The sequence below is a fragment of the Alligator mississippiensis genome, chromosome 1 (genome assembly GCF_030867095.1).
Source record: "Alligator mississippiensis isolate rAllMis1 chromosome 1, rAllMis1, whole genome shotgun sequence".
Classification (NCBI taxonomy): Eukaryota; Metazoa; Chordata; order Crocodylia; family Alligatoridae; genus Alligator; species Alligator mississippiensis.
This window is the reverse complement of record NC_081824.1, coordinates 270297942-270315982: the sequence shown is the minus strand read 5'-3', so window position 1 is coordinate 270315982 and position 18041 is coordinate 270297942. Positions and strand designations below refer to the sequence as shown.

The window sequence follows — 18041 nt, the reverse complement described above, 5'->3', positions numbered from 1 at the left end:
GCACACTATTTGTAAGAGCTGTACTACATGCTTTCTCATGAACAGATGCTAGCCCACTAAGACATCTGCCCTTATTAGATGAGGTATCAGATGACGGAATAACATCATCTCACAGGAATATAAGATCTTCTTCCACAGAGTTTTCCTTAAAAAACAAAAGAAGCCCCATTCTTCAAAAGTAGGGTGGGATGTGAGATCAGAAAGCCCAAACTTTAACCTTTGCTTTTGTTGAATGAAAGAGTACTTTTGTTTAATTTGGTGAGGTAAAAGCTTTAGTTTTCCCTGCTAGAAACGCAGAGAACTCAGTGCATAAAAGCAATTAGGCTCATCACTTTATTGGGGACTTTAGACAGCAACTGGGCATGTCTACACATGCAATTAATGTGACTGAATATACTTCGGGTTCAAATTGAGTCGAAGTAAACTAATCCTAAAGTCACCACCTATGCAAACATTTAAGTGCAATAATTTGCTACGCTGTCAGATATCACTTTTATCAGACAGGACTATCCAGCAGCACCATAAATTAGTCAACTGCACCCTAATTGCCATTTGTGTAGATGGTGATGCTTTAGTGTGCAGAAAATTAGTTTGCTGCCCAGTAGTGTATCATGTAGAAGTGCCCACTGAGTGGGATTTTTATTTTTATGTCTGTATTTATTTATTTAGATCTGTCAAACACACAATTTTGACTTTAGTATGTAAGTCCTTTTTTTTGCAGGGGGAGACCACCTCAGAATGCTTTAGCGTGCACATAGGTTGTAGGCAGTAAACTTAGAGGATTGAAGGATTTTTGTTTGGGGGTATGCTACAGCATTAGCACATTATATGTGTTAAGTTCTTCTGTGACAAGAGTTGCTTGATGAATTGACAGAAAAATTGAAGAGCTTGCAGTAGTACAGGGGGCCAGAACATTGTCAAGATATTGTTTTAGTAGCTTTTTTGACATGCCTATTACAACTGCCAGATTTATTCCACTAGGGATCACCTTAAAAGATGACATTTGACTTACAGTAGCTGATTTGTTCCACAATGGGGGGAGATCTGGGTAGAGCCTTTGATTTCAGTTTCATAGAGAACAATATCTATTTAATTTTGAAATGGATGATCAGACTCTGCATTCATGGAATAATTCAGGATGTCACTTCGGCTTCAGTAATTCACTTCTCAGAGAGTGTGCTATAATCATTCCTTTCCTACTTTGTTGTAGTGAGTAACATTTCACCTAGTGTCCAGGTACCTTTCCTGGATCTTGCTAGACTTGTTTGGACCAACTTCTTAGCTAGTGTAAATGACATGTAATATAATTGATTTCTTTCTTTTGGTCTTTTAAAAAAATTTAGCTCAAATTTATTCAGCTTCTAAGGAACCCATTTCTACAGGAGGCTACATTACCACAGCAAACTTCCTATGCCCTGTAGCTGAGTCCTCAGGCTGCTTCATGCAGGTATTCTCCTAAGCAGCTTATCCATGTCTGTATGGCACTGCAGATGGGCTAAATAACATAGCAGCAAGATAACTGGAACTGTTATCCAGCAGTAGTAATTAGCCCACACAAAGCACTGCAGAAATTCAACTCTTTTTCCAGTTTAGTGGACACCCTCTGCAGAGCAGTGCGCCATACCTGCATATCAGGACTTCTGGTCAGTTAGGCCCAGCCCCAGTCTGCCCCAAGTTGCCAGACCAACACCTGACCTCGATCCTGGGCTAGTGCAACTGTCCCAGTTCTCTGTAATTGGATTGGCTGCTGATAGTGCCACTCAGCCGTTTTAAGCACACCTGCAGCCTTAGGCTGATGTTGACAACAACATCAGTCTGCTCTAGCAAGTTTTATGTTCACTGCTCTCTTTGATTCCTTTGGCTCCTGACTCAGCTTTGGCTTTTCCTGATCCTGCTCTTGGATCTTCCCTGGAACTCAGGACCGAGGTTTCTGATTCTCCTGCCTTCTGATCTTGGCTTGCACCCTGCATCTCCCTCTTGGCTCTCACTTCTCCCTCTTGCTGTCCAGAAACCTGGTCCCATGCTCTCCACTCCAGTGGTCTAAACCCTGACCTAATGCCCTGGTAACCTGTATTCTCACCTAGCTGACCTCCTGGTTGCCCTTTATGGCTGACCCGCAGGCTGAGCCATCTACATTCTGGCTGAATTCACACAGAATATTGCTGTCCAGCATGGTAAATTTACTGTGTAAATATGGCCCAAGATCTAAAGTGCTGGCAAAGGGAGTGAGTCTGTTGCCCCTTCTTAATTTTATTTTGTTTTATCATTGGCTCTATTGGTAGAAGATTATAAAGGGTAATGGATGGCGACTTTGATTTCTCCTCGCCATTTGGATTGTGGATCCCACTAATTATTGGTTTAAAACTAATAATCTGTATGTTACTTCCCTATGGTCCTCTCAAGAACTAGGATTTAACAGTACTTCTGAGCTACTATTAATATACCTAGTTCTGATTAATTCTTTCCAGGGTACAAAGTGAAAGCTATTCAGATTCCTATCAGTGATATGATCCCAACACTCTTTGTAAGGTATGGGTTTTTAATCTATGTAGTGAGCCTTTTCTAGATTCAGCTAAACAAGATTAAGTGTATAGAGACATGTTTAAATTCATCAAGCACTGAAAAGAGGCATATAATAAAAGTATTTGTCTACTTAATTTTGTTGTTTCACTGTGCTCATATTTTTCATTGAGACTGTACGTAACATGTAATTCACTTTTTCCTCTGCAACTGGCCTCTCAGAAAGAATCCCTTCTGATTTTCATCTGTCAAATATAGAAAATTCACAAATGTAGTCCTTGAATCAGCAGTTGCAGGGACTTTACAACATCATCTTTTAATAATTAGATTACAAACTAATTTTTTGCTCAGTAATAATCTTCTCAAATATCTTTCGCTCTAGCTTAGTTTTGATAACATCCTAAAGTTCTCAGTTTGAAGAGAGGCAGACAAGGTTCTTTGGGTAAATGTGATATCTTGTATTAAACCAGCTCAACCAGTTGGAAAAATTCTTCTTTGCAAGCTTTCGGGTATAAATACCCTTAGAAGAGAAGCATTTTGAAGATCTAGTTTTTCCTGGCATAATTGCTCACTGAGGGTATTAGCTGTGGATGTATGCAGTGTTGCTCAGTCTCAAAACTCTGCTGAACTCATCCATTCGCCTAGATGGTGAGAGTATCCAAAAATATCTCCTTCCACCTTAGGTTGATTGAATTATGGTGCTCTTTTTCTCAGAACTTGGCTTGTATAAAGTTCTGTACTTAAGGACTGACCGTGAAGGTCATCTACAGAGCTAAAGCTTGTATAGCGTAGCCCAGCATAAGGGAAAAGCAGATGGGAAACATCACACAAGTACTCTGCCCTCTCTACTGACTGCTAAGCTGACTGAAAATCTATCCCATGGTTCTTATGTATATACTTTAATATGAGTACTTGGTAACATCCTTTTCTGTTGCCTCCTTTTGGCTGTGGAAAGTGGGAACATTTCATTTGAAGCAGCCAAGAAGTTGCAATTTGTGATCATTAGGGATAAAGGGAAGGGCCAACCATTTCATTTCCAATTGCAGTTCATTTCCAAATAAGACTTTGATGATCCTTACTCTTAGCACCTTAAATATATACTGCAAGCTTTCTCTTCATTGGTTAAATGTCCTCAAAGAATTAGCCCATGAACATTTAACACAACTATTATAGAAATCAGCTACTAGCACCCGATCATTTTAAAGAAACAGTTTGAAGAAAGGAGAGGAGGGATTAACTACCTTTTCATTTTGAAAGGTTCAGTGGCAGTGGGTGCAATGCATTATAATAATTTGCAATTTATGTATATCTTTGTTGTATATTTTCATCTCTGTTCTAGAAATACTAATGAATTCAATGTCAAAAGTTAAGAAAAAGAAGTATTTTTGTTTGTTCTAAATAATCTTCTATTCCATTGTACAGAGTTTTCAGCAGTACTCATGCCATACTCTTTACACTGAAGTGGGTAAATCAATTTTAATTAGCTACTTTCTTTTAGCTATCTCACTTCAAAATTGAAATCCTCCTCCATATTGAGGGGGCAGAATTATTTTCCCTAAGAATAAGAAAAGTGTATGTAGAGGTGTTGCAGACAACTTAAAGAGTGTGTTTAAAAGGAAAAAGGAGGAGGGAGATAGAATGATAATTGGAAATACAGATATAATCAAAGATGTATTTTAAAGTATGGGGTATACTAGCAAAATGTTAGTATGCAGCCCAAATGGCTCCAAGGAAAGAGTGAAAGTTAGATTTAGGGTAAGAGAAGAAAGCATTTAGAAGGGAAGGAGAGGGAGGGTCAAGGGAAAGTGTTGACAATTGAAAATAAGTTGGGGAGGCTGCTGGAGGTAACATGAGATTGTGTAAGTTCTCTCCTTGAAGGAGTTCTCTCCTTCCCCTCTCCTTTCTGCTTGACTGGAGAAAGGAGAGGGCCAGGGCCAGAAGAGGAAGTCTTGTGGTAAAAGATGACCACAAGCATTGGACTTTAAGTAGGTGGAGACTGAAACTGTTTAAGAGGCTGGTGGCAGTACTGAAAGATAAAAGAATTAGAAGAACTTGATATATTCTCTGGAATTTTTCCAGGGTTACTTAGCACCCCAAGAGCCTAAGGGGTGGAAGAGAGTGTTAAGTGTGAAGCAGGGCAGTGATGCAGAGGGTTGCAGCCAGATTTTTAAAAGCAATTAAACATTTGAAAATCTGGGTCTCAGATTGGAGAAAAGGAGTTGAGAGTGGAGGAGAGAGAGTTGTTCAGAGAATCCACTGTGGAATCTGAATGGGAGGTTTGGGAAGAATGTTTCATAGTTGGTAGGGTCAGAAGGAACCTGAGGAGATCACCAATCCGACCCCCTGCCGTGGCAGGAAAGAGTACTGGGGTCAAACGACCTCAGCCAGATGTTCGTCCACCCTCCGTTTAAAGACCCCCAGGGTAGGAGCCAGCACCACTTCTCTTGGAAGTTTCTCTGTACCCGGAGAGACAGGTCTTGTGTCGGTGTGATGGTGCTGCACCCCTGTACCCTCCGCTCCAAAACCCTAGCTCAGCCCTGGGGCGGCAGCATGAAGGGATGTGTATTCGAGGATCACAGACTGAATGCTGTAACTTGGAGACTAAAATCTTTCTTAGGCTCACTGTTTCAGACTGAGTTTTAGAACGCTGAAGCACTCTTTGATCCTTGTGATGCCCCATGCATATAGTAAACTCTGAAGCTGCAATTAATGTCTTTTGACAGACTGTCTATTGAGGGGTTTAAAAATAAATATATTACAGGTAGAGCCTACTCTGCTGCAGGCCAAAAGCCTCCTTTGCTTGAGCCTTGTCTCAGCCTGAGAAGCAGAAATTAAAAGTCACTCCTGATTAACTGTATTCATTACCACACAATATATAAACAAATTGTTTCTTCTCAAAGGCAATTTTTAATCCATTAAAAATTAGATTAAAATAGTGTATGTGGGAGTTGTTACCAATAGGATTATTTTTGCCAGAGCCCCCCCCCCCAAAGATTGACATGGCCCCTAGCCTGATTTGGTATCAAGTGAACTTTAAGAGTAACCCCTAATCACTATTACAGCTTTTCCCCCTCTAATATGACCTGGCAAGTGGATACTTTAGATGTTACAGCAGTGACCTTTGGGGGTACCAGGCCCTGGGTCCTCCTCTGGGTGTCTGGGATGTTTATTTCTGGCTTTCCCACTATGCGAGCAGAAAGTCCATGTCTGCCCCTGTCTCCATAGACTTACAGCACAGACACTTCCCTTTCCTTTATTTGTTCATTACTTTTGTAACTTTCTCATCCCAAATTGTCCAATCTTCAGGTTCCATCCTACTCAGTTTTTGGTTTTGTTTTCTTTTCTGTTGTACTTGGTTTGCCTAGTGTACCAATCACAGCACTCACTTTTCCCACTGCCTTAGAAGCAGGGATCCTGGTTTTCTCAGATTTCACTGATAAGCTGTGCTTTTAGGAATTGTGTCCAAAGATGCTGGAAATGGGAGACAGTTGTGATCCTGGCTGTTACAATACATGTGATGCACCATATTTACTTTGTGCTTTATTGCATAAATTAGATCATGTCTTCTCACCAGGCTACCACTGGTACCAGGGTTAGGTAGTTTACAACTAGTTTGGGTGTCTCTACAATCCCTTTTTTTTTTCATGTACATATAACTGCTGATATGAATCCCAGGACCACAAGCAGAATCAGCTATGTTTACTCTTCAAAGAACAGTCAGATTGAAAACCTATTTACAGGGCTGCTGGTTGACAGTGTGGATTAACAAACCCCTTTGTATTTTACCAGACAGCTGGTTTTTGTCCAGGACTTCTCGTTTCAAAATGAATCTGATCTAACCTAAAATTTGTTGTCAAACAATACTTTTCATTTTACCCTACTTGGTTACAGGAAAAATCCCCTTTCTTAACTCATGCTGCTATATTTTGGTCAGGCTACCATAACTATTTGTTATTCAATAATATTCTGTGTACAGACCCTCAACAATCTACCTCAGATGAGATCTGCCCCCTAAATAATTTTTCAGACTCTATGTACCATTCTCTGCTTTATTGTCATTTTAGGTTAGAAGTTTGTCCAACTTGTTTATAAGTTTAAATTAAAGATGGATCAAATATTGTACACACTATAATATGTGCAGTTATATCAAAGTGTTAGAATAGTGTTGTTGTCATTCTCTTATCAGAGCTATTACTAAAATTGCATCCCAAAACAGAATTTATTCTTTTGCAGTAGTGTTACCTGTGTGCATAGAGCTAAATTGTTTCCTTTCTAGCCCCCCTTTTCTCCTGCATTACTATTTACTAGATAGCAGTCTTCCATTTTATATGATTATTATTTCTTTCCACTAAATTTTATCTGTTGAATCTCATCTAATTTAATTCTCACCATTTCTAATTGCCAGATCATTCTGCAGTTTTAATTTTTGCAGCTGTGTATTTGAAAAAGCACAATTTTTTTCCTAGGTTGTTATACTGTAGCACTCATCCAGTTGCATCAATATAAAAGGACATCCTGCAATTCCCCACTGCAGAAGGGACCAGATGATTAGACGTTGAAACACAATACTTCACCCTGATGAACATGGCATTTTATATGCACAGTTTAAAATATTTTATTTTTTACAATAGTATATTTGGAACTGTTTAAGATATTTGTCTTTTTGCAATGAGATCTATATAATTACTTATCTTTATTCTGCAACTGTTTAGTGACATTATTCACTTAAATATGGCATGGCAACAAAAAACAACTCTCATAATCTATGATCTAACAAAATATTGTGCCCCATCCTGTTACACAAACATTTCTCTACAATAAGCATACATTTGTGACCTCCATTTTGGTTCTTTCAAGTAATTTTATATAAGAATTGTCACTCCAACTGGTACATGGCAGCACAGGTGGCTATGGACTCACCACTATAATGATTTGCCTTTTGCACTGGCTTCCCATTTAAGACAGAGACAATTTCAAAGCTTTTGTACTAATATTGAAGCCTGTCATGAACATGGCCATAGACACCTCAAATATCACTTCATCCCTGATCGCCCATAATAACTGAGGTTCCAATGAGGTCATGAAATGATCAATGGATGATACAAGCAAAGATGACAGAACTTTCACAGAAGCAAGATCTAAATTACAGAGCTCATTTCCACAAGAGAGAATAGAGATCATGAGCCTCAACACAAAAGACAAAACAAAAATCTAACAGAAAAAAAACCCCAACCAAACAAAACTGAAACAGAAGACATCTCTTCAAATTAGCTTTCCTTCAGTACTTTCTACATATTCTTCCCCACTGCTCTCATAAAAACATGTAAAACTAATCAAGTTATTCCTTTTTTAGGTGGGTAGAAGGAGGGCGATAGTGAATTTGCTTTTTCTGCTTTTAAAGATTTTAAAATGCTATGGCAATAAATGCTATAGAAATTATTTCCAGTAGATAAGAGATATCTGAATAACTGGGTAGGTCAGGCTCTGCAACCCAGTACCCCTGGGCTGGATCCAACTCATGTATAGGCTGCAAATGCAGATGCCCTGTATCCCCTTCCACAGCCCCTCCTGCCACTCTCTCATGCCTAGATTTCCTTTCCCTCTAGAGGGGCTGGGCATATGTAATGAGGGTAAATGCAGGCTGCTTGCATCCTGGGGGAGGGTGTGGCCTATGGTAGCAAAAGATTGCCAACACTTGGGGTAAGCAATTAGATCCATGTGTTCAATTAATATATTGAAGATCTAAAGAGAGAGTGACATTCGCAGATGAAATATAATGTAAAATTGTTAGAAGAAATAATGGAGGAAGAACATGAGGAAATACAGAAATCTTAGTTTCTTCCATCATCTTGTTTACTTCCTTGTATTCTCCTATATATATGTTATCTGCATCCCCTATCCTTACTTTTGTTATGGACTTACTGAACTCAGTATACTGAATCATGTGAACTTGTTTGTGGATCCAAAAGCAGACTATGAAACTTTTGAAATTTAGTTAAGATTTGGTGGCCATGCTGTGTTCATAGCTAGAATCTGAAAATCAAAGGATTTTTTTTTTCTTGCACAGGATTCAATTTGTTTGGGGTCTAGCACGATCTGTAGAGTATCTGAATTAATTCATATTCCAGGAAGATCTTGCATTGGCCCCATGACCAAGAGAACAGTGAATTCCAAAGTCTCAGGGGATGATGAGTTTATATTGTTAAAATATTTGTGAATTATTCAGAGGGTTGTTTTTTTTTCTCCACATGTACTTCCAATATTTAACTCCAAATGATTACAGGATGTAGACCCTATAAAACAAGATTACAGTTGCTGGTTGTGGGCTACTATATCTAACAAGACCAGATGCCTTTTTGTCCTAGTATGGAGAGTGAATGCTGTTTCCATGATAGTGTGGATGTCTAATCTTCCTTTCTTTTTTATATAAATACAGTCATGGAGCTTCACTATATAACTGCACATAGTAGTGTTACTATTTTGTGCCAAACATGGATTAATGTGATTGTGTGTAAAGAGTTTATTGAAAATGATTGCCAGCCAGTAATGATTGTTAACAAGTACAGCTGAATCCTCTACTTCCAGTATAACCAGGCTGTGCAGATTAAGACAGTTGCCTTTAAGGGATATCTTTCTAGCCTGAGAAACATTCTGAAAGGATAACCTTTGGGGGGAAAAAAAGGAGAAAAAAAAAAGGAAGAACAGGCCAAATAATATGCATACATTCGGAAGCTATTTTATATGTAATTATTTAATATATCTACAAATTAGTTATATTTCATAGCTCCTGAGAATTATAATAAACAATGGAATGTTTTATATATTTGTTATTTCTTACTGAAACGTACACTTCAGTCAATGTTCACAACAGAAGATCCTAGTACAGAAAAACTAAGAATGATATTGATTTGACTGTGGTGATATTGATAGTACTCTAATTAATTCTCTCTTTTTTATAAATTCAATATGTCATATAAACGTATCCTCATGCAGTGTAAAGCTGACAGCTCTCCCTGCATCTATAGATGAGCTTACCCAGGAAAATATTGTAGAACGAGAAAAAGGAAGCAGCTACTAACGAGGGGGCCCTTTGGCTTTTAATATGGACATGAGGTAGAAATGAGGAGGTACTAGATGAGATGTTGAAAAAACATCAGAAACAGAGAAGAAGAAAGAGAAAAGGTATCATGAAAATTGAGGGGTTTATTTTTTTGTTTGTTTTTTGCATGGATTGTGTGAACTCTGCAGGGTAGAGAGCATATTTTTCTTTTGTTTGTACCTCAGCATAAAAACACACTGGGGCTGGACCACTTCAGCATGGCCACAATACAAATAGTAACTAATAATGGTTATAAATTACCTAGAACATACTGATTCAGCTATTAATATGACAGTTTTAAAAATAATCTAGAGGGAAAAATTGCTGCCCTAGACTACAACAAATTGCTATATCTTTGCAGTATAAAACAGATGCTTTAGACACTAGGTTAGTGACTCTTGTTAATGCCTGAAGAGATCCTGGACTATTTTATTGCTGTAGGAGTATATTGAAAATTGAATTGAAAATTCAATACAAATATCATTCAAAAAGAAGTCTGAGTTCAAATAAAGCCAGTCCCTTATATCATACCAGGTTTCACATGCATGCAAAATTCCAGTAAGCCCATATTTTATCTGCTGTGAATTTCAGTTCTTCATTAAAGGAGAGAACAGTATATGCATTCTATGATTGGCATATCCTCCCATAAAAAAGAAGCTTCAAGATTGATTGATTTCTTTTAAATATATGTTCAGAATGATTAGTATTATCCCAAAGCAATGAAGGAATAAATTCCAAAACAAGGCCTTGACAAGACTGACATTTAGGTGGAATCTTATTTACATAGTAACAATAACTGTACCATAGACAGAACCAGCCTTAGGGGTGGGCAATGTGGGTGACCACCCAGGGTGCTATGGTCCGTGGGCCACCACACACACACACACACTCACTCACTCTCTCACTCTCACTGTCACTCTGCTACCCCTTTACCAAGGCAGACCTGCTGCCAAACTGGGTAGGAGACCCTGGGGATAGGGCACTGGGTGGTGGAGTAGGGGGTCCTCCCCTCTTGCTCCCTCCCTCCCATCTCTGGCAACTGTGAGCCTCCCTCCCACCAGAGCCATGTGGCTTTCTCTTGTCCCTCTGTCTCCATCAGCAGCAGGGTGGTTGCCATCCAGCAGCAGTGGTGAAGAGCTGTGGCAAAAAGGACAGGTGGGCGGAGGAGAGGAGGTAGCCATAGCAGACGGGGCAGAGGTGGGGAGCATATATGGTGCAGTACCCAGCCTGGCCTGGCCTGGCCTGGCTCTTTGCAGCTGGCAGCTGCCTGAAGAGTGGAGGCACTTCCCTGGCACCTTCACCACTATGCCTGGGTAGCACACAGTGGCTGCCTCTCTGGGAAGGACATGGGAGGATGAGGATGGGCTGGCAGTGGAGGGTGGTAGAGGCAAGGCTGACAGGGAGTGGTCAGCAGGGGCAGGGAAATGGTGGAGGATGAAGTGGGGGAATTGGGGATCCATGCTCTCCAGCTGCTTCCTGCTCTCCTGCACACTCAGAACCACCTCCATGGGCCTCAGATACTTCTTGCTGGGCTCTGAGCTGAAGGGAAGCCATTCTGTCTGGCCACTGCTGCCAGCACCTTCTACTTGGGACTGCTGCTCTTTGCCAGCAGGGCTCCAAGGGAGAGGTGCTGGTGGGGAAAGGAGCATTAGTGGGGAGTGCCGGGAGGAGGCACCAAAATGCGAGTGCACCCAGGGCACAATTTTCCCTAAGGTTGGGCCTGGTTGCAGACTAATCCCATTATAAAGAAAAGAAGAAGCAAGGTATTGTTAGGAGTTATTTCAATAGGAAAGAAAACAATGCTATAATTATAGTTTAGATTTTTAGCACTTTGGACAATAGGCACTGACAAACTTCTTTCAAATGACCATTAAATGGGTGCCATTTTTAGTACTGTTTCTATGGATCTGCTAGTGTTTCCATTATAAAGATCTATTCTCCATGGTTTCAGTAAAAATTCACTGTAGCCTGGAGCTTGGTGTATCAGATCTTGATTCCTGAATAGTACTTGTTTTTACCAATTTTCTGGAAAATTGATTTAGTTGTTTTTATGTTGTACGACTGTTTAAAAAGAAAAGAAACCAAAGGAAGAGGGGGTTATGGGTGGTGATGGTGGTGGTTACTATTTCAAAAGCTGGGGTTTTTTTACCTTCTTGAATAATAGAACTGCTTTGCTACAGGCATCTTTCATAAACCTTTTGTGCTTTAATACATAAGTGTTGTTTCAAGTGTATAAAATTCTTCTTGAACATTGATGTGTCTATAGGGAAATACTGTAGCAGATACATAAAGCTCTATTGGAGGCACATTTTGCCCCACAATCATGATACATTAGGGAGTAATGAGGCGTTTTCAAATTATATCAATTTACTGTATGATTTACTATACTGTATTAAATATTCAAATAATTCTGGTTAAAAGAGAGAAAAACATGATGACATTTTCCAGGTAATCTTTAAATATTTTATTACATAGGGCATTCATCCAAATTATGTAACTGTGTAGTAGTTAAACCATTTAGAGACAGTGGTTCATTTGGTAAATAATCTTTTTCTCTGGAGGTCAGTAACATATAATAGAGTTCCACTATTAAGTCTGCACTGTAAGCATGTGACTAGAATTAGAAACTCCAAAGATAATTTCTTAGCCACTAAACTATCTTCTTAAAGAGTAGTATAAGCTTAACTACTATAAGAAATGTTGACCTATAATCATCACATTTCTTTTTTGTCTGCTGATATGAGAGGGACTTGTGTGTTCAGCTATAGTATGTCAGTGTACCTGTGGTTTTTTATTGCTCTTTATCTTATCTGGCTTTAATCATATTTCTTTTTATGTTACTTATATTTGCCCTTTGTCATCCAGCAAGATCATCTGTATTTACTATTGTAGAATATCAGAAGCTGACCAGCAGTTTAAAATGGTGTCTCAAATGAGACTGGAAGATGTATGTCATGCACAGTTACAATCACTATTTACTATGCCTTGAAGCAGCTAATGGCACATGTGACTATGAGGTCCGCTTGAAGCTGTCACGTTTAAGCCTTCAGGAGGCTGTATCAAGCTTTAGCTGACCTACCCTGAAATGACGCATAAATCCAGCTTCTAGCCAGTGCAAAGAAGCTCAGAGAGGTATCCCTGGAAGGCAAGGAGATTCTAGTGGCAATTTGCCTGCAAGAAGAGTATCTGTTAGAGCTGCCCAGTTTGATGCAGACCTGTCTTAGGCTCCCACAGCAGCATGTTGATAGTTTTGCAAGGATTTTAGAACATCCAAGTGTAGCAGCCTAAAGGCTACGAGAAATTTTCATTTTTATCATTGGTTTTAATTCATTATAATTAAATTCTAACTTAGGTGTCACAGTGGAGTTACAGGCCCCTTCCAAAAAAAAGAGTTTGAAGTCCAAGACAATGCTTGCATTCCCTGATTATGTCCAGTAATCAAAAAATGCCAAAATTATTATTTTCATGTGTGCTTTGACTTTCAGAGACCTTGTATGACCTCAGTAAAGTAAGAAGGTAAAAAATTGGTGGAAGCAGAATTCGTATTTTATAACTGAAGAATGAATAAATAGAGCTTATGGGCATTTGTACACGACACGGTGGTTTAATTCTCCCTAAATTAATGCGGTGTTTTTTTAAGAACACCGCTTCAATTTAGGGTGAAGTAAACCCCCATGTTGTGTACATCCATGTCAGAGACTGATCCTTACCTGCCTCTCCAGCAGCAGGGAGGGGAGAGCAAGCTGCTGGTGGGCAGAGCAGTCTCTGAGCTGCACAGTGGGCGGTGATGCTTCCCTCTGTGGCAGCAGTAGCCCCACCCCCAGGCAGCACCTGCCCACAGGCACCTGGCTCAGGGGTCCTGATGGACACTGCAGCTGCAGAGGGAAGCACCGGGTCCCCGTGAAGTTCAGGCAGGCAAGCAGACTCTGGGGTTGGGGAGGGGAAGATCAGGGTCATCAGGTTTTTTTTTCCTTCTGTGGAGCCTGCCTTCCTGGGCTGCTGCTGGGCTGCCTGCATGGTCTGCTGGCACAGCCTCTGAGCCGCATGGCTCCCGGTGCTTCCCTCCACAGCTATAGGGTAGGAAACTGAAACTCCTTGGAGGTTTTTTACTTTGCAGCACCCCAAAGTCATTTGCTGCATCCCAAAGTCATTTAAGGTGTGTTACGTGGCCAAATGTGCTACAGCAGCCAGAATTAACACACGATACACTGCCGAATGTGCTAACAGCAATGCCATTAAATCAGTGCAAAATGCATTTAACCCATTTTAAACCCACTTTAAAGTGTCGTCTACAAATTCCCTATAACATCCTTTTGATACGCTAACACTACAGATGAAAAGGACTTGGGTGTCATGACTGACCACAAGATGAACATGAGCCTTCAATGCGATGCTGCAGCTAGTAAAGCGAGCAAAACGCTGGCTTGCATCCATAGATGTTTCTCAAGTAAATCCCAGGATGTCATTCTCTGGTTGTACTAAGCCTTGGTGAGGCCGCAGCTGGAGTATCGCATCTAGTTTTGGGCTCCACAATTCAAAAAGGATGTGGAGAAGCTTGAGAGAGTCCAGAGAAGAGCCATGTACATGAACAGAGGTCAGGAAAATAGACCTTATGATGACAGGCTAAGAGCTATGGGGCTCTTTAGCCTGGAAAAGCACAGGCTCAGGGGTGATCTGGTGGCCACCTATAAGTTTATCAGGGGTGTTCACCAGGATCTAGGGGAACATTTGTTCACCAGAGCGCCCCAAGGGATGACAAGGTTGAATGGTTATAATCTCAAGCAAGACCGTTTCAGGCTGGACATAAGGAAGAATTTCTTTACTGTCCAAACCCCCAAGGTCTGGAATAGCCTGCCATTGGAGGTGATTCAATCACCCACATTGAATGCTTTCAAGAGAAATTTGGATGTTTATCTTGCTGGGATCCTATGACCCCAGCTGACTTCCTGTCCCTCGGGCAGGGGGCTGGACTCGATGATCTTCTGAGGTCCCTTTCAGCCCTAATGCCTATGAAATCTATGAGAGCAAATACTCTTAAAATGCTTGGGAAAGCTGACATTCCCAGCCAATGTGAGTATTAATGGATATAACATTTCTTACTTGGATATAAGATGATGCTGATTATTAGAAGACCCCCCAATAATTAGATTTTATATATGGAACAGTTATAAATTTGACATAATTTCCCAGGTATAGAATCTAATTATTGGAGGTTTACCTTGAATTTGTCCCTTTCCCCCTGCTACAGCAGGGAAAATAAATCAGGTGGGGGGAGGGGTTATGTGGCCTGCCCCCCTCAACTTTTTCTCCCTGCAGCCCCTATCCCCCTTTGCTGTCAGACCCGCTCTCCCTGAGAATATAGAAAAGGAGCAAATTTGAAAATACAGATGTATGAATTTATGCATCTATCTTTTTTTTAAAAAAAACTGATACAAGCTTTAGCACAGGTATTACACAAACATACTTTTAAGCAGCACTTTTATACTTTCTTATATCAAATACAAACTATTTATGTTGTTAGTCCAAAGCCAAAAGGCTCACGATTTATCATCTAGTTCGTGAGGCTGGGTCCCAGCAGAGTCAACAGCATTTCAAGCCATGGTGACCCTACAGCTTGGCATTTTTCAGTATATGTGTGTACTCTGGATACTACCCCTACAAAGGATTCATGTATTAATTAGCCCTGCACTTATGACTGAAACCAGGTATTTTTATCACAAATCCTGGGGTCTTCCAAAAATGTATATACAGATGAGATGCAGGGCAACCTGGTCCAGTTACACCTCCTGGGGAGTGGGGCCACAGTCATCATATGTAACAGGCTGAGAGAGGGGGCAGCAGAGGGATGCTCAGTGAACTGTTTGGGACCCCATTTGGTGATGTTTGCCAGACATTTAGGGCTGGTGAAGAAACATGAATCATTGGAAATTGGAAAGGAAGGCATAAATCAGCTGTGGGTGTGAAGAGGAACTTGAAATGTATTAAATGTAGTTCTTCCATGACTTGAAAAAGAGTCTGTGCTCGGTGGACATTGCTACATATCTAGATGGGCTGCCCTAATGTATCTTTGTAGTAGATTCCCATCAATATGTTTGCCCATTATGGGTCATGTGTTTTATAGTCCTGCTCAGTGTTGGCTGCATTTTTAACAACTTCATCGTTGATTTCATTACTGAGCACATGCTACTTTTGGCAATGGTTTAATGATAGACAAAATATTTGATGAGGTTTATTTGTAGGCAATTGTGAGACCAGGAGCTTTTTTTCCCCTCATGCTGACTGGGGGAAAATCCTTGTCTTATAGCTGAGTAAATACAGTAAAAAACATTTTCAAGAAAGCAGTATATAACCAAAAAGCTTTAGGAGAAATAGGGTTTCTTAAAAGAGAATAGAAGTTTAAAATGGAATCCAAATATGTAAATTCAAAACAAAATATTTTGGGGAGGAAAGGAAGGGTAAGGTTATTATAAAGCTAAAATGCATCAAACAATTGCACAGGACTAGCATGGGAATTTCTGCTTCTGGGAGAAAAAAAAACAAAATTGGTGGCTGCCAACATTCATCCACCATGATGTAACATATGCACGTTCTGGTTCAGCTGATAAAATACAGAATATCATTAGTATGATTTGGTAAAATACACAGTTATTTATTTGAAAGACCAAAAGGCAAATGAGGTTGTCTGTGTCACCTAATTGGCTTGTTAAATTGGTAAAACTTTACATCATCTTCATTATTTATCATTTTCAACTGATTTGAGTATATCCTGAAACCTGGCTTGCACCCCTATATAGTAGATTTATAATTTTTAGAAGTTTGTTGGATTGCTAAATACAATCTATTGTGTAATGTACCATATCATGCTAACATAATATGTTATAACTTTAACATGTACATTTTGTTTTTCAGCCCTGAGGGACAACAGAATTGAGCTGGTTAGAGCTTCATGGCATGAACTGAGCATCAGCGTCAGTGATGTGTCTCTGTCGGATGAAGGGCAGTACACCTGTTCTTTATTTACAATGCCTGTCAAAACTTCCAAGGCTTTTCTTACTGTTTTGGGTAAGTCTAACTAGCTTTGAATACCAAAGTGGAAACTATTGGAGAGATGAGGACTAAGATTTCTTTAGCTTCAATAAATACTTTTAAGGGGAAATTTTCAGAAAACTTTTCAGACAATTCATGTTAAACATCTACTAATGCTTTTTTTTGAAGATTGTTTGCCTAAAGCCATGCCTGAAGGTAGCAAGTCCCTTATTAGCTGTGATATGGTAAGATCATGAAGTATAGAGCACACAAAAAAGCACCTTATGGCCAGGTGCAGACATGAGACTTTTTCTGGTTTAGGTGATTGGAAACTGGTTTATACCTGTAACAATCAGAAATTTGGGGAAAATAGACCATTTAAAAAAATAGCAGATCCCTGTCTAAGATAGACCCGGGTAAATATAGTATCAGCCTTATTTGATTTAGGTTAGATGGTTCTATTGAACCTGCATTCCAGGTCCGCTCGTGAATCAAGGTAAGTCGCCCTCCACCAGTATCCCAGTTGCCTGTGCAGGGTCCCTACTAACCACCTCTGACAGGGAGTTGCGGCAACTAGCTGAGCAGCTAGTCGGCCCAACCCACAAGCTCTCTGTTTTTCAGCCGCAGGCAAGATAGAGGCAGGGGGCAGGGAGTGGGGCTCACAAAGTGATGGGGGGGAAGCAGTGCCAACAGTACACCTCACATTCCCAGCTGGGTTAGCTGGGCATTTTCCATCTCCAGAGCCAGCACCAACTTCCTGACTTAAGCCACTTCTCTGCAGCTGCAAGTGCATGTCTGCCCTCTAGGTCTTCACCCCACCCCCCTCCCACCTCTAGGGACCAGAGCTTGTGTCTGAAGAGAAGTGGCTTCAGCAGGGAATTCAGTGTTGACTCGGTGAGGGGAGTGGGGGATGGAGAAAGGGGGCGCAGGATCCTGTGAGTCCTTTGGGGCATGGTCCCAGGGCTTGGGTTAGAGCAGAGACACTCTGTGCCCCACCAACCTGGCTGGGAATGTGGGGTACACCACTAGCATCCCCCCACCTTGAGCAGCTCAAGAGTCCTGCTCCTCCCCTCACACCTCTGTCCTGCATGAGGTTGACCCCAGTGACCCCACCCTGGACAAAGCCCAGGGACTGTCATGCCACTGAACAGGGCAAGCGTGCCTCCCTCCACTGGCTACCTGCAGCTGCCAGCTGCCCAACAGATGAGAGGGCAGCAGGGAGAAGCGTGTGCCTGACAGCCAGTAAGGGATGGTGCAGCCATTCGGCTACATTTGTCTGTCCTCAAGAATCTCTGGCATGCTGGGAAGTATGTGATAGCATGCCCAGCTTTCTGGCCTTGGCCACTACAGGCATCTCTCTGCCTTCCCCAACTAAAGAGTGAATGTGAATTCCCTT

At 40.8% G+C, this 18041-nt stretch overlaps 1 protein-coding gene across 5 annotated transcripts in view; it reads left to right on the top strand.

Annotated features, from left to right (window-relative positions):
- Positions 1-18041, top strand: part of CADM2 (cell adhesion molecule 2) — a 1138796-nt gene that overhangs the window by 920838 nt on the left and 199917 nt on the right. For all 5 annotated transcript variants that reach the window (XM_059720619.1, XM_059720621.1, XM_059720618.1 and 2 more), the window contains one exon: positions 16529-16681. In XM_059720619.1, coding sequence (XP_059576602.1) covers positions 16529-16681 — 153 coding nt within the window. The remainder of the gene's footprint in view (positions 1-16528; positions 16682-18041) is intronic.